Genomic DNA, 23,977 nt, shown 5'->3' on the forward strand with positions numbered 1-23,977 from the left:
CAAAAGTCAGAATAAAGCAAGAGTATGTGAGATGAATTATGAATTTGAACAGGGCCGCCGACAGCTAATCTGGGCCCCAAGTCTAGTAGACTATACCGGGCCCCCTCCCCGCAACTTACCGGGGGGGGGGTGAGATAACAATTAATAAGTTCATGCTTACCTGCTACTGCTAGGAATACTACTTCATTACCTTTTCTTATACCATTATACCAATCATTCGAATTTAGCATAATTATTCAATGGAAATGTTTAAAAAGTTATGGTTAATACTCAAAATAAAATACTTGTGTTTCTTGTTTGTGTGTATTTACATATTCTTCGTTAATCAAGATATCTTGAGGCTAAATTAAATTATTATATTTGAAAGACAGAAAACAGGTAATAAAAATATAATCAATTTTCAAACCCAATGGAAAATAAATTAGGAGTACCGCAGTGATCGATCCTTGGACCCCTATTGTTCATACTCTATAAGTCTATATTAATGACATGGTGAAAATATTTTCAAAATGCAAAGTACGACTATTTGCCGATGATATACTTATATACTTAATTGGAGATAACTATAAAGAACTAATAAATATTTTAAATAATGAACTTTAATCAACGTTAATTTTATCTACCTACAGACTTGACGTTTCATCATTGCTCATACAAATTTAAAGAAATAAACGCAAATAAAGCTATATTTAAGCAGTAAAAAGTGCAGAAAACATTGATTTCGCAATCGTGCGTTGTTTGTGCGTTTTTAAACTTCAAAAAAGTGAATCTGTGCTCTATTTCATTGTTTATGAAAAAAGGACAATAAGACACAACAATTTAGTGAATTAAACCATTAATAAACAGTGAAACATAACGAAATTTAAATTTTATCCTAAATATCTAGAACCTTAATAAAAACGGTGTTTTTTACTTCAAAAAAAATGAATCCACATCAATTCATGGATTCTGCGAAGGAGGCAATTGATGATTTATTGAATTGTGTTCAAGATAAAGTGAATAAATTTAATAAAGAACAAATTTACTTAATTACAACTAAAACAAGTGCTATATTAAACTGGATGGGACATCTTACTCTTCAGTTATCTGAAGCAAAGGAAAAAATAATAGAACCAACATATGGATACGGCAAAGTAGCTGAAAACCAAAACAAAATATTGAAAAGTGATTACAAATTAATAGTTTCATCGAACAATACTGAAGAATCTTCAGAAAATATACAAAATAAAATCAGGAAGAAAATTAACTTAAGTAAGATTGGTGCCAAAGTGATTGGTGTTAATGCGATATCTAAAAATAGAATACTTATAAAATGTTCGACAAAGTACGATGCGGAAAAAATGAGTAAAGCTATTGGGGACGAGTTCAAAGACATCAGTGCTACAGAAATTAAAAAGAAAAGACCAACTATAATACTTAAGGGCATTGCTAATGACTATAATAAGGATGATATAATACAAGATATAATCAAACAGAATGAAGATATCAAGGATGTGATGATAGATAAACCAGAAATTGAGATGACGTTAAAAAAGATCTTGAAAAACAAATATAATAACACATCTAATTACATAATAGAAGTTAGTACTGAAATAAGAAGAAGGCTAGTATATACCGGTAAAATCTATGTGGGATACCAGAGAATACAAGTAGAGGATGCCCATCCTCTAGTGCAATGCTATCACTGCCTGGGCTTTGGACATACTTCTGTCAGGTGTCTTCATAAAGAAAAGGACAAACCATTGTGTACACACTGTGCTGGTGATCATTCATACAAAGATTGTGCTAACAAAGATAAATAACCTAAATGTAAAAATTGTGATAAAAAAAATAAAAAAATGAACTGGAATATTGACATCAGGCATTCTGCAAACGATAAAACGAAATGTATTGTGTATAAAAAAATGAGCTTTTTAGCAAAAGAAAAAATAGAATATTGACTAGAAATAAGATTAAACCTGTCCCAAAGTAGATTTAGTGTTATTACATTTTATTACATAAATATTGTTATAAAAATTATAAAAAATCACAAATTAACTAACAAAAATAACATTATTATATTACATTATTTTTTTAATAGTAATATCATAACGTCACCTTCAACAACATTTTTTTGTTTACTTAAACATGCATTTTTTCACTGTGTACTATATTTCACATTCATAATTATAAAAACAGCTTTTAAAAGTTTTTTAAAATATGACAAATATTCTGAAATAACACTAGATGTGAACATACAGTTTATTTTATATTTATTAAGCCTTTATCAAAAAGTACTTGTACAAATTAGCTTCAATTACAATCACTTTTATATTGTTAAATATTTAACATTAAATTCTTCAATTTATACTCAAAACATGTCTGTTAAACAAAACAAGAAAATAATTAATTACCATCACGAATTAAATGGCGCAGAATAATTTTTCTTATATAGATAATGATAATGAAATAGAAAGTAGTGCAGTAAATAATTTAGAAGATTGGATAAAAAAACAAAACACAAATTCGTCTGATAATCTTGTTTGTATTCAATTAAATATAAGATCTATACAAAAATATTGGGATGTATTGCATATATATTTACTTAATTGTTTGAAGCATATTGACATTCTGATGCTATGTGAAACATCTATTCAAACTGAAAGTATGTGTATTTACAATATTCCTGGATATAATGCATATAACTACTGCAGGACTGATAAGTCAGGAGGAGGTATTATATTGTATATAAGAAACAAATTTGAATTTAGACTAAAAACATTAAAATCAATACATTTTGAAAATATATCAGGAAAGCTCATACTCCAGGACAAAACTAAAGTCAATATAATAGCTATCTATAGACCTCCTAATTTCAGTAAATCTTCATTTCTGACGGAATTATCATCATATCTTGAGACAATTAATAGTAAGGAAAATATTATCTTACTTGGAGATATAAATCTTAATTTGCTTGATGAACAAGATAATATTGTAACTTCGTATGAAAACTTACTTACTAACCATTATTTAATTAAATGCATCAATGTAGTAACCAGAGAAGCTGTATTAAATGGACAAATTACTCGTACGTGTATTGACCATATATTTGCCAAATTTAGAGGCAAGAAAATAACAGCTTGCGTCTGTGAAAATAATATTGCTGATCATTTTATCACTGCTATTAATATAAAATGTCATAAACGTCAGGTAGACTTTGCAAATAAGTATATTCAAATCATCTCACAAAAGGATATTGATAGACATATTAGAGATTATAACTGGAGTAAATTTATAGAGGAGAAGGATTGTATTTCATTATATGAAAAAATAAAATCTTTATTTAATAAATTTTACAAGAGTAGTTCTAAAACGATAGTGCAAAAACCGAAAACACGACCTTATGCAATAAATGAATGGGTAAGCAGTGAATTATTATGTCAAATAAATAAAAGGGATAAACAATATAAAAAGTGGAAAAGTACACCAACAAACAAAACATATGAAACAGAATACAAAAAATCACGAAACCTTGTCAATAAACTTATAAATAAAGATAAAACTAACTACTATAATAATAAATTTAAAAACTGTTTTAATGATACAAAAAAAACCTGGGATGTGATAAATAATATTTTAGGACGTAAACCCAAAAACGATTGTGATGAAACAATAACACGATATATGTTAAAAGATAGAACTGAGGATTCTGTGTCAAATGATTTTGTGAATTACTTCTCGGATAGCATCAGCAACATGTTACATAAATGCAATCACAAAGCTACTAATATTGTACTGGAAGAACTGCCTCACAGTTTATTTATACCAAGAGCTACTATAACTGATATTGAAAACATTGTTAAAAAATGAAAAACTCTAAAAGCACAGGTATTGACAATATAAGAATGTTTGATTTAAAAAGAAATATAAAAACTCTTGGGCCAATAATTACTCATTTAATCAATACGATAATAAAGCAAGCGAAAATTCCACAAGAATTTAAATGTAGCATTACTAGACCAATATTTAAAGGTGGAAAACACATTGAACTGGGAAATTATAGGCCTATTAGTATACTACCTGCGTTAGAAAAAATTCTCGAAAAATTTTTATCAAATAAATTAAATAATTACATTGAAAAATTCGCTATCATAGATCCAAATCAATATGGCTTTCAAAGAAAAAAAAATACTGAAAAATTACTGCAAGATTTTTCCAATTACATAAATAATCAATTAAATAATAAATTACATGTTATTGTGTTATTTATCGATAACTCTAAAGCTTTTGACACAATTAACTCTAAAAAACTGCTAGAAACCTTAGAAAAAATTGGAATAAGAGGAAATGTGTTAAATTTATTTAAAGATTATCTTAGAAATAGAAAAATATGTACCAAAATAAATAATACTTTTAGTAAAACAAAGAAAGTATCTGCAGGAGTTCCACAAGGTTCCATATTGGGACCTACACTATATATAATTTATGTAACTATAATGAAAAAACTTTTCTCTTTTGTTAAACATTTTGTATTTGCAGATGATACGGCATTGGTCATATCACATAAAGATCTAAAAATTGCAATTGAACTCATGCAAATTGACTTTAATCACATAAGATCACCTAATGCCAGATTTCAATTTAATCCTTATATTATTTCTCATAATTTTAATTGCATCCATAAAAATATCCCGACTAATTGTAAATGTGAAGCTTAGAATTAGTTACAGAATATGTCTATCTTGGTGTTACAGTAGATTGCTTTTTCAAATGGGACAAACATATTAAAAAAACCTGTAAAAGACTCAGATCAATTGCTGGCAGAATGTACACATTAAATTTTTTCCTATCAATTGAAACACTGAAAATAATTTATATGTCAATGGCAGAATCTATTATAAGATATGGATTAACCATATGGGGAAATACTAGTATAACCAATCTGAAACAAGTCCAAGTTGTACAAAACGCAATTGTAAAATTACTAGTCGTCCCTAATATTTTTAAACAGAGACATAATACACCGTTGCTGTTTCAGAGTGCCAAAATTTTACCTGTTAAGGCTATTCTATGGCAGAAAATCATAATTCAATATATATTTACCCCGCAGCATAAAGAAAAATTAGAACATAAATACAGTACTAGATTCACGCGCAATGACGGGTTAATAGTTCCGAAATTTAATAATAAATACGGACAGAGAACGTTTGAATACAACATACCGAAGATATTTAATTTATTACCTGACACTATAAAGCAATGTAAATCTATGAATAAGGTTAAAAATATGGTGAAAAATTGGCTTTCGGAAAAAAATTATCTACTTTAATATGTATGAAAAATTGTATGAAAAAATTGTTGATTCTGTAGATATAAGATGTAAATTATACCTTATAAAATCTATATGAAACTAAACTTTAAGCACCTGTTGACAAGCCAATTCAATTGGCTTAGCAGGACTTGTTTGTTGATATGTATTAACTATTTTTATTCAATAAAAAAAAAATAAAAAAAAAAATAAAAACTAGATGATGTATCAAGATGGCTAAAAATAAATAAGATTAAATTAAAAACAAAATGTATGGTGATTGGAAATAAGAAGACATTCAGTGAAAGCAAAATTAAAATTGATGGTGAAATTATTGAAAATGTTACTGAAATCAAATACTTAGGAGTTATATTATATTCCAAACTAAACTTCAATAGACATGCCGAATATACCCAAAAGAAAATTGGCAAAAAGATATCTTTTTTGGGAAGAATCCGGCCTAAAATTTCCAGAAAAATCGCCATCACCATTTACAATTCAATAGGCCACTTGCATGGATCTCATAAAGACTTGGAAAAATTCGTGTGGATAGATCTTTTTACTAAGATTACGAAAATGTTAGTAAAATTTTGTAGAAATGTACATTTATTTTTATTTTTAAATAAATAAATCCATTATTTGGGCTCGTGTCGTCACTACATGAAAATGTCCCGTCTACTGAAAATGTTCCTATAAATTTTGTAAAATTCCACACTGATTTAATTTTTTTATATGGCATCACTTTCTCGTTTCTCCATCTCCTTTCTTTTCAAGGCCCCTGACTTGTGCTGATAGCGATAGCTCATTATTAGTGTTATATGAATGAGTCGCTTCGTTCTTCACTTAAAACTTCACAATGACACAACGCCACAACGATCACTTTACTTCAAACAGTTCAAACGAAACACTACTTAACCTGACTAAACCATAAAACCATACCAAACTCAGCGCGCAGCGATTCCGCTATGACTGTCGCCGACGGATTGCCGACGCGACGGTCTGCCGATCGGGTCGGTAGGGCCCGGGGGTGAGTATGAGCGGGGGCGCGGCGGGTGGCTGCATCGCCCCTCCCACATCGGGCCGGCCGGCATGGCGTGCTTGTAGCTTGAGCTGTGAGTGGCACGCTCTGAGAGCGTGTTCACACACATGCGTGGGATGACGTAATTCAGCATATCGCTCGCCATATATTCCAATTTGGAATGTACGGCGAACGTTATGCCGAAATACGCTATCCCTCGCATATTATAGCTGTGTGCTGTGTGTGAACACGCTCTGACAGTTGGGCCTACGGAGCGTGCGGGCCTGGGCGCCCGGCCCACGTCCGTTCCTAGTGTCATTGGCATTTTTTAGTAAAATATCCGGGCCCCGTCCCGGCCCCCCCTTAGGCCCGGGCACCAAGTTTCGGACTTGGCTAACGTGCCCTCTCGGCGGCCCTGAATTTGAATAAAGCAAGTAGTGTATGCGAGAGTATTGTAACGGTCTATTCTCTCTGCCTGCCCCTGCCAGGAAACTGCGTGAAGGCTAGTTAGTCATTTCAAGAAATTAATTAATAAATAATAAATAAAGCTACCTAATGTCTGAAACTTACAAAGTACGGGGCCTCGGCGATAGTCCTCATGGGAGTCAGGTGATATTCTATGTTGGAGTCTGGTGTGTGCAGAGGACACAGGTTTCCCCGAGTTTCCGACAGCTTTATGCAGTCTGTAGAGGAAACAATAAAATTATCAGATGTGTATATTAATATAATGCCTCTTGTTTCATTACCTCGGTCAAGTAAATTTGAACGTATGATTTAATAAAAATAAAACGTTAATTTTTACACTTAAGCTAAAGGAAAAACATAAAAATTATTTTTGCGGATGTGTTGTTTAGTAGGAGGTCTCGAAATAATAAATTGACGTGCCCTACTTAAAGTTAGAATAACTCTATTATTATGTCTAATAAGGGAACTTTGAAAAAAAAAGTAACAGTTTTATCGTATAACCTATTATTGCATAGTTTTATTTTTATTTATTAAATAATTAATCAATTTACAGTATAATATTATTAGAGAGTATAATCAATGTTAACTAAAATAATTCATGCAATTAGTGTTCACTGCTTTTGATTTTTTAATGTTCCTCTTCTATAGAAGCCGGCGCTTGTGTCTAGAAGAGTGGTGAGCATCAAGATTAGGAATATTTAGTGTTTGTAATTATGAATATTAAAATTTATAATTAATTTAAAAAACAGTTTCATGATTTTGGTATTTTTACATTGAACTTCTCTTTGCTTGCTTTTAGTAGGTGTTTATCGTTTTCTTTCGTACAACCTTCTATTGCAAAGTTTTAATTTGAGAAACTACAAAAATAATTATTAAATTTGAAACTATGTATTAGGTGTATTTACAAATAAACTGTAAAAAAAACTGAAACAGATTTTCAGACATGCAACATAATTTTATAATATTTGTGGTCTGGTTTAGCAATACTCACAGTCTGTGGCCTTGGAGACAATCGGTAGCTCAGTGACAAGTCCTTTCGGCAGCGGCGGACTGGCAGCCTCCGAGCAGCACACCAACTCCGACTCGTTATTAGTTAAGTCACATTTCTGTAAGCAAAGGAAGGTCATGTTAGGGGCGCAAAGTCAAACATGTTGTTATTGTCAGAGACACATAAAGGGAGGAACAGTACCTGTGGTAAAATGCCTTTCGTCGAGGCCTCCTTCGCTGTCTGGCAGTTGGCAAATGGTCTGCACACTCCAGCAGTCCTCGTGTCCTTCACCGTGCAATTCATCCCTTCAAACAAACAGATACACCATGGTTAAACAATACAACACAACATGACGCTGAATATTCTACTGCAATTCAGATTCCGATTGATGTTTTTGGGTCTACGGTAAAATGTGTCATCAAAAATTCGGAAGACTGGCTGACTTTTGCAATGATGGTATTGTAATGATGAGTGAGCCAAGGAAATCAACAGTCATCGCATCGCCTACTGGATTTGTAATGAATGATGATTGAGTTCTGGGTACTATACCTTCAACCACTGTTAGCAGAGGGCAGCAGACAATCTGAACGTTGCCCTCTACGTCGCATGTCTGCAAACAAAACAGTTTTGTTATTATTTTAAATTACCTTTTTAAAATGAATCTTCTTTATGATTTTTTTGTTGAGATGTGAGGGATAAAAATGCACAGAAAATAAACGATTAGCTCACGTACGAGAATCGAACTCGGGACCTGTCCTCGCTCCGAGAGGATTACATCAAATTTGGATTTGAGGCCAAAACAGTTAAAATAACTCAGAGTTCAAAAGTATTATGAATTATGAGTCTCCACTTGCATTCATTGTTGAATTAATTTCTATGTTGCTGTTGGATATCTTTTCTTTAAAGACTGTTTTATCTCCCGGCCTGTGGGACTAACTCGCCGAATCGCTTCGGATGTCTACATCGATTGCGTTTGAATTCTAAGAATTGTTGCATTGTTTATATGTTATCATACCTTTGTTTATTAAAGGTACTATATTTATATAAAATTGTTTTTGTTGTTGTCACCGGACACTTCTTGTTTTTATGAAAGTGATTTAGGAAAAACAGCTGAAAAGATAATTGCTTTGAAACAGTTTGTTCATTGCTGGTTTTCTTTTTGATTATATGTTGTAGAAAATCAAATTCCCGTAAGTTTAAAAACTTGATCTTGTCAGTTTCACAAAGGGAGGAACAGTACCTGTGGCAAAATGCCTTTACTGGCGGCCTCCTTCGCTGTCTGGCAGTTGGCGAATGGTCTGCACACTCCCATAGTCCCCGTGTGCTTCATCGTGCAGTTCATTCCTTCAAACAAACAGATACACCAGGGTTAAGCAATACAACCCAACATGACGATGAATATTCTACCCGCAATCCAGATTCCAATTGATGTTTTCCGGTCTACCGTAAGACGTATCATCAAAAATTCCAAAGGCTGGCTGACTTTTGCAATGATGGTATTGTAATGATGAGTGAGCCAAGGAAATCAACAGCCATCGCATCGCCTACTGGATTTGTAATGAATGATGATTAAGTTCTGGGTACTATACCTTCAACCACTGTTACCAGAGGGCAGCAGACAATCTGAACGTTGCCCTCTACGTCGCATGTCTGAAAACAAAACAGTTTTGTTATTATTTTAAATTACCTTTTTAAAATTAATCTTTTTTATGATTTTGTTGTTTAGATGTGAGGGAGAAAAAGGCACAGAAAATAAAAGATTAGCTCACGTACGAGAATCGAACTCGGGACCTGTCCTCGCTCCGAGGGGAATGCATCAAGAAACAGCTGCTCGGCCTTTTTCTTTAAAAACTTAAATTTGGATTTGAGGCCAAAACAGTTAAAATAACTCATAGTTAAAAAATATTATAAATTATGAGTGTCCACTTGCATTCATTGTTGAATTAATTTCTATGTTGCTGTTGGATATCTTTTCTTTAAAGACTGTTTTATCTCCCGGCCTGTGGGACTAACTCGCCGAATCGCTTCGGATGTCTACATCGATTGCGTTTGAACGCTAAGAATTGATGCATTGTGTATATGTTATCATACCTTTGTTTATTAAAGGTACTATATTTATATGAAATTGTTTTTGTTGTTTTCACCGGACACTTCTTGTTTTTATGAAAGTGATTTAGGAAAAACAGCTTAAAAGATAATTGCTTTCAAACAGTTTGTTCATTGCTGGTTTTATTTTTGATTATATGTAGTAGAAAATAAATTTGCCGTAAGTTTAAAAACTTGATCTTGTCAGATTCACAAAGGGAGGAACAGTACCTGTGGCAAAATGCCTTTACTGGAGGCTTCCTTCGCTGTCTGGCAGTTGGCGAATCGACTGCACACTCCCGCCCTTCCCGTGTCCACCACCGTGCAGTTATCACCTACAAACAAACAGACATACCAGGGTTACACAACACAACCGGTGATGGTGAATAAAGCGTTTGAAATGAAAGTGAGGTACCTTCTGCAGAGGCAAATTCACCAGTTTCACGGTTGTGCTACGAGTTTTTGGACACCGTGTGTATTATCTAAATACATTTTCTTTGTCAGCCTACTAATTTTGAGGTAGGTAAAATGGTTATTTTGCAATCGTTCTTAAGTGTAAAAAATAACGACACGTATCCCTACCTCTTGCTGACGTTCAAAATAAGAGGAAAATTACAGTCAATTGTAAAAACGTAGCTAGTATTTTAAACTAGTCATTCTGAAGAAGGCCTCGCGTCCAAAAAGTATTCTCCAATCGTAATTATCTCTATATGTTACTAAGAAAAGAAGACAATAAATCATTATTATTATTAAAGATACACCAGGGTACATTTTTTTTTTTTTTTTAAAAGAAAGACAAACATTCCCGGGTTACGAATAACCCAACAATGTTTGAAAATCTCCTACTACCACCACAGAAAGCCGAAAATGTTGCTTGTGTTGTGATGGAGGACTTAGCCAGCCGAGGAATCGAACACGCGACGCTCGGGTGAGACCCAAGCGCTATGCCCACTCAACCACTGACCGGTCAACTCAACTCAACTCAAACTCAACTCAACTCAACTCAACTCAAACTCAACTCAACTCAACTCAACTCAACCACATAGGTAGAGACCATCGCCTACTACAATCATACACCACCAAGATACACCAGGCTACATATGGAGGGACCATCGTCTACTGGATAAGTACTGTACCTTCTAATACTGACTCCCGAGGACAGCAGACAATCGGAACGTCTACTACAAGCACACAGCACACAGATACACCAGGCTACATATGGAGGGACCATCGTCTACTGGATAAGTACTGTACCTTCTAATAATGACTCCCGAGGACAGCACACAGATACACCAGGCTACATATGGAAGGACCATCGTCTACTGGATAAGTACTGTACCTTCTAATAATGACTCCCGAGGACAGCACACAGATACACCAGGCTACATATGGAAGGACCATCGTCTACTGGATAAGTACTGTACCTTCTAATACTGACTCCCGAGGACAGCAGACAATCGGAACGTCTACTACAAGCACACAGCACACAGATACACCAGGCTACATATGGAGGGACCATCGTCTACTGGATAAGTACTGTACCTTCTAATAATGACTCCCGAGGACAGCACACAGATACACCAGGCTACATATGGAAGGACCATCGTCTACTGGATAAGTACTGTACCTTCTAATAATGACTTCCGAGGACAGCACACAGATACACCAGGCTACATATGGAAGGACCATCGTCTACTGGATAAGTACTGTACCTTCTAATACTGACTCCCGAGGACAGCAGACAATCGGAACGTCTACTACAAGCACACAGCACACAGATACACCATGCTATATATGGAAGGACCATCGTCTACTGGATAAGTACTGTACCTTCTAATACTGACTCCCGAGGACAGCAGACAATCGGAACGGTGCCCTCATGATCGCATATCTGAAAACAATATTAATGGTAATTTAAAACGCATTATCTAACCGTTCATTGTAGTATTTATATATTTCAGAGCTTCTAGATTGTTCAGGCATAGACCTATCCCATTTCTGAGATTAGAATATCAAAGAGCAAGTAAAAAGATTGCCACCGAGAATTAAACCGGGGATCACGCTAAAACCGTAACACTATAAAATTATACTTATTTTGTATTTCATTTTTCGAAAATTATTTACTAAAAAAAATATATGTATTTACTTCACATAACATAAAAAATTCAGAAAGGTTTGATAGCAGGCAATATTATTTCGCAATGAAAGATATCTCATTTAATATCTGTGATATGTATGTATAGTACAGCGTATGTACAGATTGGTTACGATGATCTATAACAGAATCAAGTAGTGGTTTCACCTGAAGAGGTATTCCTTCTTGGAAGGCATCAATGACCACGCGGCACTGAGATATATGCCTGCATATGCCTGGCCGCCCAGTACTCTGCACGGTGCAAGAATCGCCTGTAACATAGCACAATAACAGGTGACACATACAGACACGCTATCAGACATACATTCCCATATGGCGAGCGATGTGCTGAAATAGACCAGACCATGACGCGTAGAGGGTAATAACCTTAATACACCAAGAGAGAAGAAAGTCGTGGCATTTCAAAAGCCAAAAAAAGCCAAAACAAGAAACGTATTATGAAAAGATACATAGTTATATCCTTTCTGCTTTATGCGCACAAGGAATATATTACTATACACGTTTCAATGGGTATTTTCCAGGCTAATGCGAAAATACTTAGTACACATATTGTGTATGACTATTTCTGCCCAAAATGTTCAAGCAAAAATATTATCTTTCTCTATCTCTGGACTTGAAAATATTATAAAAGGACTTCCCCAATATTAATCTTCTATTTGAAAATATTATAAAACAGATTTCAGGGGCTCTCAAACATTGAAATTTTTCGTGTTTATAAAATTATAGACTTTATAGAAATTTATTATTTGAGAAAATATAATTTACAACACGTGAAAATATAGACTAACAAAAGAAAAGATACATTAAAACATAGGCCAACAGTTGCCGAACATTACTGAAAGAGATATTTTTTACAAAAAAATTACTTTTTTGCCAAATATATGCTTTGATGTACAAAATAACAAAAATATTACAGAACACAGGCCAGAGAAAAAATTAAATATTGAATAAAATAATTAATTTTTCGGAGACTTTTTTTATAAAAACATTAAATAAAAAATAACATGAAATATGTATATTTATTTATTCTTGGCTAATTTATATAGCGCCACTTTTGTGAGACCTCACCTCAGGGGATACAAAACATGGGTTAGAGGGTTTCAAATATTTCTAAGAGAGATAATTTTAATTTTTGGCAAATAATTTAATATTTAGAAAAATAAATCATTCATAATTTTATAATATTTGTAGATTGGATATAATGGATATGCCTTTATGAAAAGTTTGAGAACTTTTAGTGGGTGGCTCATATTTTCTTTTTATTATCATTTAATCAAAATTTAAATTATCGACGAGTGCCAAAATAATTTGATTAAAAAATATATATATTATTTCCCAAAAATGATTTTGGTTCTTTAATATTTTCTCTACAATAATATGTATTTCGGATGTATAATATTTATTCTATAATAATAACTATTTCGGTTCTATAATATTTTCTTTTTTTTTTTTTATTCACATTTAAACCCGCTAAACTACTTATGTAGTTTGTCAGCAGATGTTTGATTATTAAAAAGTTAATTTCAGATAATAAATAATTTTGGTTATCATATTTTAAAAAGTTTGAGAACCCCTGACCTGTGCAGTTAAATATTTAATTCTTTCGGTATTTTATGTTTACTTGTAATTATGTAACAACAAGATTTTAATTGTTTTATATAAAATTTTCTCTTTATTATATTTTATAATACAAAATATGAATTAAAAAAAACATTTTCTCGATTATTAGATAATTTTAGAAAAGTAAAAAGAAATGAGAAGCTCAGGATTCCAAATTTAAAAAAATATATATCCATAAAAATATATTATGACAAAAATGATCCCGAATAAAAAAAGACTAGTGTGTAATGTTTTAAAAAATAAATCTTAAAGATTGTAAATCTCTGATTAAAATTAAAATAACATGTTATGCTTAGGAGTTATTCAAAAATAAAAATAAAATTTTAAATTTATGGTCCCTAAAGGTATTTTTTAAAGTTGATCTATAATTTGAAAAATGAAATCGACAAGTTGAAATAAGTTTTAATATTATATGAAATGCACAAAACATGAAACGCATCCGCAAAAGAGTTAATAGATAGAATTATTACCTTTCTGTAGTCCCACGACACAATCCAACATTAATAACGTGAACACAATCTCTAGAAAATAACGCATTATGATTTTTTCACGACAATGAATTTAAACAAAAAGCACCGCTTCAGTTCTGATTTGAAGACACAATGCGATGTTCAAATCTCGGCTACCATATTTATTAGTTTATAATCAGCACTTTGACTTTTAGGGTCACGCAACAGATTATTAAGAGGAAGCTACAAGCCAAAAATGTGTATATTCTTGGTATACCTTATATCGTTGGTAATAGGTATTAAAATCGCTTGACAAACGGAGTCTAGAAACGTTCGAATTCAAGCACATAACTGTTTTTTTTATTTATTTTGTAAATAATGTTATAAGATAGCAAAAAGTTAATCAAGCGAAACTGTCGCAGATAATCTTAGCTATAAAAAGATATTTTTTTAGTTTTTTTCCATTACCCGTTAATACATTTCAATTGAAAAAAAATATGTTTTTAGTAGTTAACATTTATATTTTTTATTCAGTCATTATTTTTGTTATTTGTTTTCTACTGTAGCGAAACGATAGAAAAATGTTCAATTTATCTAAATCATATTTTTTGGTATTCATAATGTACGCCATTTCGTTATAAAGATTAATCAAAATAGTGATTTAGCATTAAGCTTTGCTTTAAGATGAAGCTACAAGACAAAACTGTGTATATTCTTGGTAGGTATACCACATATTGTAGGTTGTAGGTATTAAAATCGCTTGACAAAAGGAGTCTGGAAACGCTCGATTTTAAGAATTCACAAAACTCGTTTTTATTTATTTTGTCAATAATGTTATGAGAAAGCAAAAAGTTAATCAAGCGAAACTGTCGCAGATAATCTTAGCTGTAAAACTGTATTTTTTAAGTTTTTTTCTATTACCCGTTCATTTATATCTATTGAAAAAAAAAATTTTTTAGTAGTTTACATTTATATTTTGTAATCAGTAATTATTGTGTTTATTTGTATTCTACTGAAGCGAAACAATAGGAAAACCTTCAATTTATCTGAAACATATTTGATGGTATTCATAATGTACACCGTTTTTATACGACCTTTGTTTTTGATGAATTGAAGTTTCGCCAAGTACGGCTGCTTATATACATCTGTCAACAATGTAAAGTATAGAATTGCGGACGTGATTTAGTATTATCGTGTTGGGGATCTGCCCTGACGATGGACACTGTAACGCAGTCCGAAACATGAAACACGTCGCAACACGCAATACGACCGGCCGGCAGGCCCTGGAAACACGGCATAATACCCCAACAATAAATTGAAAGTACATTATCTCAAACATGTCCGTAATTGTTTCTCCGTGGTCGAGGGGAAAGGATATCGACTAGCAAACTGGACGTCGCGGGCTTAAGTCCCGGCGTGCCCAAGTAAATGTGTGTGATTTCGTAAACAAATTACTCATTTAATAAAAAAATATATATATATATATAGTATATACTGTTCCAGAGTGGATGATACTCTCAGTATCGCTCTGGTGTAAGACCATCATTCAGAATTGAAACGTTGCTTGAAATGGCTTTGGCCGTGTTTGGTGACTTTATTTGAATAGCTAGTTACTTCCCCACCAGTCGCTAATCTGCCTGAATTGAACCATCACGCTATCAATATACAGTAGTCAGATATGATTGTCCTCAACACAACTCCCCGGGCCAATAGACGTTACGATTATTTAAAATACATATTTTAATTTTGTTCTCACTGCCTGACTTCTTATGTCCAATTATCGAGAAGTTATTATAAACATTGTTTAATGTAATTATCTCCAATTAATATTAGTGTCTCTGTGGTGGAGGGGTGAAGCTCTCCACAAGTAAACCGAAGGTCGCGGTATATAGAAGGTATATTTGTGGCACGTTCCAGACTGGAAGATACTCCCAGTATCGCCCTGATGTAAGACAAACATTCACTGACTAGATCTGAATTGTCAGGCACTTCCCCACTACCTACAGCCTCACAATATACACCAATCGGGGAAGCCATAGTCTCACTGTCTCCAGATGTCATACTTACCATTTTGCATGTGATATCGATGATATTTTTAAATGACCTTTCAATGGGTTATCTTTCATTCTCGAGCAGACTCGAGCTGCTGGAGATAATGTATTTGCAAAACGAAAACTACGTGCACACAATATTATAAAATCAATCGAAATTTAAGTATTTTTAGAGTGTATTTCACTATCAAATAAGAGAAAACTGAGTCAAACGGCGCCTAGCGCTAGTAAGAACCTCAAGGGCACTGTGTTAGGTGCTAGGTATTATCAACTTGACAAGTCGGCGCCTAGAGCGGATTGCTCCTATCGCGCCTGCCCAGGACCGGCTCTGTCACTATCGAAGCGCTATAATGTATAGGTATAAATATATATATATATCCCGCTACATTTGTTGCGTCCGACCCCTAAAAACTCCATAGCATTGTAGCGTCCACCGACTTACAGCGTCCGATATACGGACGCTGCAATGTTTTGACGTCAAAATTGGCCAGAACGATGCTTACCCCATGTAGAATCGTATGGCAAAAATTTTTGTGGAAGCAAAAAATCTCTCGGAATGTCTGGAAACGAATATTGAACGTTTGACATTTTGCCGACAGGTTCGTTACACAATGTATATATCGAGCAGTGTATGTTTTTATTCATTTCTACGATCTTGCCGCGTCCACGAAGTAATATAATTTTCGATACATAACGACGATCGTGCTGCGTCTACGCATTACGTCGATAGTATTGCGTCCTCGAGACCGATTACGAGTAGATATTATTTTATATACATATCGACGGTCGTACTGCATCCACACATTACGTCGATAGTATTGCGTCCCCATGGCCGTTCGCGAGTAGATATTATTTTGAATACATTACGACAGTCTTGCTGCGTCCACGCATTACGTCGATAGTACTGCGTCCCCGTAGCCGCTCATGAGAATATACTATTTTTAACGCATAATGACAATCGTGCTGCTTCCATGCATCACGTCGATAGTATTGCGTCCCAGTGAACGATCACGAGTAGATATTATTTTGAATATACGACGACGGTCGAAATAATTTTCAATACATAACGACGATCGTACTGCGTCTACGCATTACGTCGATAGTATTGCGTCCTCGAAACCGATTACGAGTAGATATTATTTAATATACATAACGACGGTCGTGCTGCATCCACGCATTACTTTGATAGTATTGCGTCCCCATGGCCAATCACGCTGAAATATTATTATGATTATGAGATTTGGCAACATTGGGTTAATTTACAACGATGCCGCTTGACATTCAGAACTAAGAAGCGTCCTGCGTGGTTTTTAATGCATAACGACGATCGTGCTGCGTCCACGCATTACTTCGATAGTACTGCGTCCCCATTCGCAAGTACATTGTTGTATATTATTTGAGCGTTTGGTTGGGTAAATCATCAGATTTGGCAATATTGGGTTAATTTACAACGATGCCGCTTGATGCTCAGAACTAAGAAGCATCCTGCGTGGTTTTTAATGCATAACGACGATCGTGCTGCGTCTACGCATTACGTTGGTAGTATTGCGTCCGTTCACGAATAGATATTATTTTTTATACACATCGATGGTAGTGCTCTATATCCACGCATTACATTGATAGTATTGCGTACCCGTGGCCGATCTAGATAAGGTATTATTTTTGATTAATGAAGACAATATAAGCGAAATTCAATCGAACATCTGAAACGGAAAAATCTGAAAAAGGCACTGTCACATTTTGGACTCGAAACCAGGACCTTTGGGTTTCCGAGCCGTGACCCTACCAACTGAGATAATGTGTCCCTATCTGATTCGGTCATATTTACTGTAATATACTTCGACTAAGAATTACCAACAGAGTGGAAGTTACTCCCAGTATCGCCCTGGTGTAAGACCACCATTCAGAATTGAAACGTTGCTCCAAGTGGCTTTAGCCGTGTTTAGTAACTAGATCTGAATAGCCAGGTACTTCCCCACCTTTCTCTTCCCCATCTCTTCCCCTTCAATATACCCCAATTGGGGATGCCATAGTCTCACTAGCTCCAGACGGGAGCAGTTGGGACTCTTGTGAGATATTCACTATAAAAATAAAACATACTTAATCTTAATTTTCTTAACGCATATTTTTATTGGCTGCTATCTTTATGTATGTAGCTTGACATTATACAAAATGAAACAAACACTTTGTTTTAAAAGACTTTATTTAATTTATATTTCGTTGACCGGTTTGGATTGAACACAAATATTGTGATAAATAAATATAAAGTGATTTAAAACAAAGTACGGTTTTATTTTGTAAAAAATATAACGTTATTCAAGAGGGAGCTTATTATAACATGAGGTTATTATAACATAATATATGTCTTTAGTCATTACATAATATAATTACATTTTATGCAGTTTGGTACACGTTTAATACATTTTAAATTGAGTTTTTAAATTTATTTTGGTTACATTGAAGATAGAATCAGAGAGAATGTTATTATACATATGTTGAACATATTCTTCTAAGACAAGCATTTTTATTTGAATTGGTTTTACAGTGTTTTTCTTTAAATAGATTACATGAGCGTGTGTGCCGTGTAGGTACTTTCAAATCAATGCTGTTTAATAAACTCCACATATTATGTAAGTTTTTAGATTCTCACCGCCAAAAGCATTTTTGTTGTTTGTTTTTGGGGTGTTATGCCATACACATCTTCGGATCTACCGGATCTGCCCTGATGATGGACACTACAACGCTGTCCGAAACGTCGGCTAAAGAAGGAGTTAGCGCAACACGGCATAACACCCCAAAAACAAACAACAAAAATCCACATATTATGTTTCTGCGTATCATTTCTTGGTATTATTTATATCTAACCTGTTTTTATTACTTTTATTGTATTTTCTTGTAAGGTTATTAAGAGTTTTTGTAATAATATTTGCAATATAAATATGTAAAAATATATAGTTGTCCTCTCCTAAGCACAAGCATCTGATTTATCAGAAAAGTTATTGAAATATTACATAATATTATGTAGTAAATATTCTAACTCTAAAGATGTTAAGAAATAGATGTTAAAAAAAATAAATAAATATTTTTATTTTTAACTTAATAATAGTAATAAGTTTAACTCATTAATTAAAATATTACAATTTGAGGTTGAACTAATTAAGTTAAATATAAAAACAGATATTATTATATTGAATACGTAACGACGGAAGTGCTTCGTCGATGGTATTGTATCCTCGTGACCGATCACGAGTTTTTATTATTTTGTATACATAACGACGGCCGTGCTGCGTCCATGCATTACGTCGATAGTAGTCGGATAACATTCAGTTCATTTACAACGATGCCACGTAGCACTCAGAATTAAAAATCACCCTGCGCGGTTGGACATTTTTGTAAGATGGTTTACAGTAGACGGTAAATTGATGTCCCGACCTAAAAAGGTCCGACCGCCTTCTGCAATGGAGCGAACTGGCGAATTATGAAATAATACATTTTTATTCAGGATATCGTTGTAAAAATGATTGTCGCACGCCTGCGCCCAGTAGATACTTTTGTATACAAGATGCAACAAGATATTCATTCAAAATTCTCACTATCAATAGACAGTTTTTTGTCAGGTCTGGTGTGTTTCTGGATGTCAAAAAAATAAAACATATATATATACATATATTTTTTTATATACCGCACAAGAGTCTCAACCGCTCCCGTCTGGAACAGCGAGACTGTGGCATCCCCAATCTGAGTACTAGGGTGAAGGTATTGGGGGGGGAAGAAGATGGGGAAGAGAAATGTAGAAAATTACCTGGCTATTTATATCTGGTCACCAAACACGGCAAAAGCTTAGAAATAACGTTTCCATTCGGAATGGTGGTCTCACATCAGGGCGATACTGAGAGTATATTTCACTCTGGAACGTGCTGCAAACACACTTTATATTATGTTTAATGTATTAATTGTGAAATAACACAAACAAATAAAAATTTATTTGCGCACGCCGGGTTTGACCGTCAGATTTACGGGCTTCGGATTGCGAGTCGAGAGTCTTATCTCTCAACAACAGATGCTGTAATTAATTAATTAATTCACTATGAACGTGAAAACTTCACTAGAAACGTAAGAAATATATTTTTTTGTTTATTTATTTGTTAATTTATTTATTACACCTAAAAGACGTTTAAATTCTAGTTTAATAGTTGAGTATCGCAGTTATAAATTCTTCAAAATTAAAACAATAGAGAAAACAAAATACAATGAAAAAAAATAAAATGTTACAACAAAAGCGTATAATAAAATAAGATACATTGGTAAAAATGATAAGAAGTCTCACATAAGTAGATATTCAAAATAAACAAAAGATTGCAAAAATTATAGATGTCTATTTGTCTCGATATATAAAAGAATTAAAATAAACAATATTTATATTGATTATTTTTAGGGTGAAATATATCTCCCATATCAGAATAAGTCATGTAATCCTAAGGGGTTTTATAATATAAGGGGCATAACAACGGCCTAAATGTACCTTTTGAAACTCTCAAAACAAATCCAAGAGTCTTAAGGGCATTATATACGGAAGACGTAAAAATTAAATCGACCTTCAAAACGCCATGTAACAAACAAATAATATACACTCGGACGCCAGAATAAATTATTCAGTATGGACGTGAAAACTTTATTAGAATAGTCAGCAATATACGGAAGACGTAACAATTAAATTAGAGTGAACGGACGTGAAACCTATATTAAAAGGAACCTTCAATATACAAAAAATATACACCCGGACGTGAGTATGTACGTGACGCTAGAAATGTATGAAAGTGTAATAAACATCAAAACCTGCATTATTATGAATATTAAAAAAATATGATATTTGCGATTATTGTGAGTAAAACATAGTGCAATATTCACAAAAAAAATCTAAAAAAAATAACTAGAAGTGCTGGACGCCGCATTCTCTATGCAAGCCTTTCTTTAAAATATTACGTAATGTTTTTTTACGTGTTTAGCACCTTTTCCGCGCTACGGGATGTTTTTTTTTCATTCCACTGTAATGGGACTTTTCACTGATGTGACCTTCTTTGTCGGTAGGTAATAATTCTTAATAAATGTTTTTCTTTAAGTTTTCATAATCCGACTTTCGGGAAATTTCCAACTGATAGAATAGTAATCACACGGTGGATTTATTTTATTACCGGTCTGGGTGAATCGTTCATCGCCTTTATTAATGTATAAATGAACAAACATTATTTACAACCAAATAATAATATTATGATCGCTTTATCTTTTTGCATATCAAATGTTCGATTACTATTTGGTATATAAAGCATAGCCAGCTATGCTCATCACATCAGTTCCTTTTATTCTGTTTGAAGAAAGCAACGGTGCGTCAATAGTAAGTGTTGTAACAGTACCTACATACAAATTTTAGTTAAATTTTGTTTTTTTTTTAAACCGATTACATTTTCCACTGCCGTGCAAAATTAAATTAAATGATTGTTTTTAGAATTCAAATAAAAACTGGTGCTGCAAGTCAAAATGTGTATTTTAAAGTTCATTGAAATAAATTATTTTAATGATTCTTAGCTTTATGTATAGCAAAGCAAGTACCTAATGTGAAATTATATCTGCAGTTTTTTTTAATTTATTTTGTAAATAGCATTTATCGTCCTCTTGATTTACAAAACAAAAATATGTGATATGCTCCTTCCTGGATTTATTTCAAATGAGTACAGGTGCTGCGAGTGTAAATGTGTATTTAAAGTTCAGTGAAATCAAATCTTCTTCTGATTCCTAGCTCCATTTGCAGAAAAGCAAGTAGCTTTGTAGTTTCAAATTATCTCCAGCATTTATCGTCCTTTCGTACAATCAAAGTACAATCTAACACGTTCTTCATTCGCAGGCTCAACATGAAATTCCTCATCCTCGCCCTCGCCCTCGTGGCCTCTGGAAGCAGTTCTCCCGTAGGAACCTTCGACATCCCCCTCATCAGCCACCGCCCTGCGCCCATCGTAGAAGAGGAACACCTCGCTGTACCCATGCCAGCCCCAATCTACCCTGACGTCATGCCCCTGCCAGCTCCATTGTTCCCAGACATTCCAAGCCTCACCAAGCCTCTGCCACTTATCCCCGATGGACCCATGACTTACCCAATGCCAATCCCAGAAGGACCACAAACTTTCCCCATGCCAATCCCAGAAGGTCCACAGACTTTCCCCATGCCCATTCCAGAAGTTGAAGAACTTCCCATTGAAGCTCCAGCCTCCAGCCCACTTGTTCAGATCATCCTGAACATCATCAGCGACAAGTCTCCAGAATCTTTGGTTGATATCTCCAAGCCCATCGCTGAAGTACCACATGGCATCACCAAGCCCATCGCTGAAGTACCACATGGCATCACCAAGCCCATCGCTGAAGTACCACATGGAATCACCAAGCCCATCCTTGAGCTGCCAGTTGCCCCAATCGACTTTACCAGGCCCGTCGTTGGAGCTCCAATTGACATCACCAGGCCAGTGGTTGACGCCCCAGCCGGTATCACCAGACCCATCCTTGAGCTGCCAAGTGCCCCCATCGATCTGACCAGGCCCGCCGTTGTTGCCCCAGCTGGCATCACCAGGCCCGCTGTCTTGATCCCAGGAGGCTTCTACCCAGAGAGCGATAGGCCATCCCTCGACCTCATCCGTTAAGATTTTTTTTTTTTTTTTATTATTATTTTAATATACATCATATGGGTTACATTAATACATACATATTTTGCAAATATAATATTAAGGTTCATAATTGGTCATTGTTTGAAAAAGTACCTAGTTAGTAAACAAATCACACTAAACAATTTTACATACTAAATTACAAATAATTTTGACCTTAATAAACAGATTTCGTAAAAATATATTTTTGTGTTTTTACCTACCATTATGATATTATAATAATTGTGTTACAGTCCTTTAAAACAAGTTACAAAACAAGATAACCTTATGCTGGTTATCTTATCTATTGTCCAAAAGCTATAAAAGCATTTAGCTTGCATCTGAGTACAATAAAAAAGTTTTTTTTTTTCATTTAAATAAGTAACCTGATAGGTAACCACGAACAGGCCAATGATATTGAATTTAATATTTGGTATAACTGAGAAAACTTCCGACCAATTTCTTCTGAAGTGAGGAAAAATTGATCTAACTTCGGACCTAGCAGATTCTTGGTCTGAGGCAGTCAACTCTTACATCAGCAACATCATCAGCTGTAGGCATACTGATGGAAACTAAGCGCAAGCTAAATACTAAGTTTGGTGATCGCACTTTCGGAGCATCTGGGCCGAAGGCTTGGAATAAGCTCCCCCCGGAACTAAGATCCATAACAAGTCCTACAGAATTCAAGTCTTAACTAAAACTTACCTTTTTAAGCTTTCGTATCCTTAAATTAAACATACCTTCCTGAGAGAAAGTCCAATTTTCCAATTATGTCCTAAATCCTGTATCTAAATTTCGCTAATAAACAATTAAGGGGATGTTACCGCAAACGCAGCATAATTATAAATTAAACACAGCTATTATACGCACGCAACACGCGACGCACGTCTTCTGTCATCGGCTCTCGATAGTATTCATTTTAATCGTTCGTTCTAGTCTATTTACAAAATGGAAGAGTTTGGTGATATCATTCAGTCCCTGATTAAAACGGTCGATGTTTTGAGTGGCAAAATCGAGGGTTTCGGTAGCGAACTGACCACGATTCGTTCAATTTTAAGTGACGGTAGTGCTAAAATTGTGTGCCCTTCATGCAAGTACTCGTACAACGTAACTGCAGGTACTCCCCAGGTACTAGCGCCGGCGCCAGACTTAAATGTGTGTGTGCGCTCAGCG

General features: G+C 34.2%; 2 protein-coding genes across 3 annotated transcripts in view; one reads left to right on the forward strand and one right to left on the reverse strand.

Moving 5' to 3' along the window:
* The window catches only part of LOC149418548 (serine protease persephone-like), a 54,615-nt gene extending 40,400 nt beyond the window's left edge, over positions 1 to 14,215 (reverse strand). The window contains exons 1-10 of one of the 2 annotated variants that reach the window (XM_089638566.1): positions 14,089 to 14,215; positions 12,146 to 12,249; positions 11,674 to 11,734; positions 10,075 to 10,178; positions 9,348 to 9,408; positions 8,999 to 9,102; positions 8,308 to 8,368; positions 7,960 to 8,063; positions 7,762 to 7,876; positions 6,876 to 6,988 (exon numbers count right to left, since the gene is read on the reverse strand). In XM_089638566.1, the coding sequence (XP_089494692.1) occupies positions 6,876 to 6,988; positions 7,762 to 7,876; positions 7,960 to 8,063; positions 8,308 to 8,368; positions 8,999 to 9,102; positions 9,348 to 9,408; positions 10,075 to 10,178; positions 11,674 to 11,734; positions 12,146 to 12,249; positions 14,089 to 14,155 (894 nt within the window). In that variant the 5' untranslated portion in view covers positions 14,156 to 14,215. The remainder of the gene's footprint in view (positions 1 to 6,875; positions 6,989 to 7,761; positions 7,877 to 7,959; positions 8,064 to 8,307; positions 8,369 to 8,998; positions 9,103 to 9,347; positions 9,409 to 10,074; positions 10,179 to 11,673; positions 11,735 to 12,145; positions 12,250 to 14,088) is intronic. The other variant, XM_089638567.1, reaches the window with a different exon arrangement.
* Positions 14,216 to 21,478: 7,263 nt separating this feature from the next.
* LOC149418549 (uncharacterized) lies at positions 21,479 to 22,916 on the forward strand. The gene is made up of 2 exons (XM_089638565.1): positions 21,479 to 21,510; positions 22,018 to 22,916. The coding sequence occupies exon 2, from the start codon at positions 22,025 to 22,027 to the stop codon at positions 22,802 to 22,804; it is 780 nt and encodes a 259-aa protein (XP_089494691.1). The 5' UTR covers positions 21,479 to 21,510; positions 22,018 to 22,024; the 3' UTR covers positions 22,805 to 22,916.
* Positions 22,917 to 23,977: the final 1,061 nt, after the last annotated feature.

The sequence above is a fragment of the Hesperophylax consimilis genome, chromosome 13 (assembly GCF_061612785.1).
Source record: "Hesperophylax consimilis isolate HC1 chromosome 13, BYU_Hcon_1.0, whole genome shotgun sequence".
Lineage (NCBI taxonomy): Eukaryota > Metazoa > Arthropoda > Insecta > Trichoptera > Limnephilidae > Hesperophylax > Hesperophylax consimilis.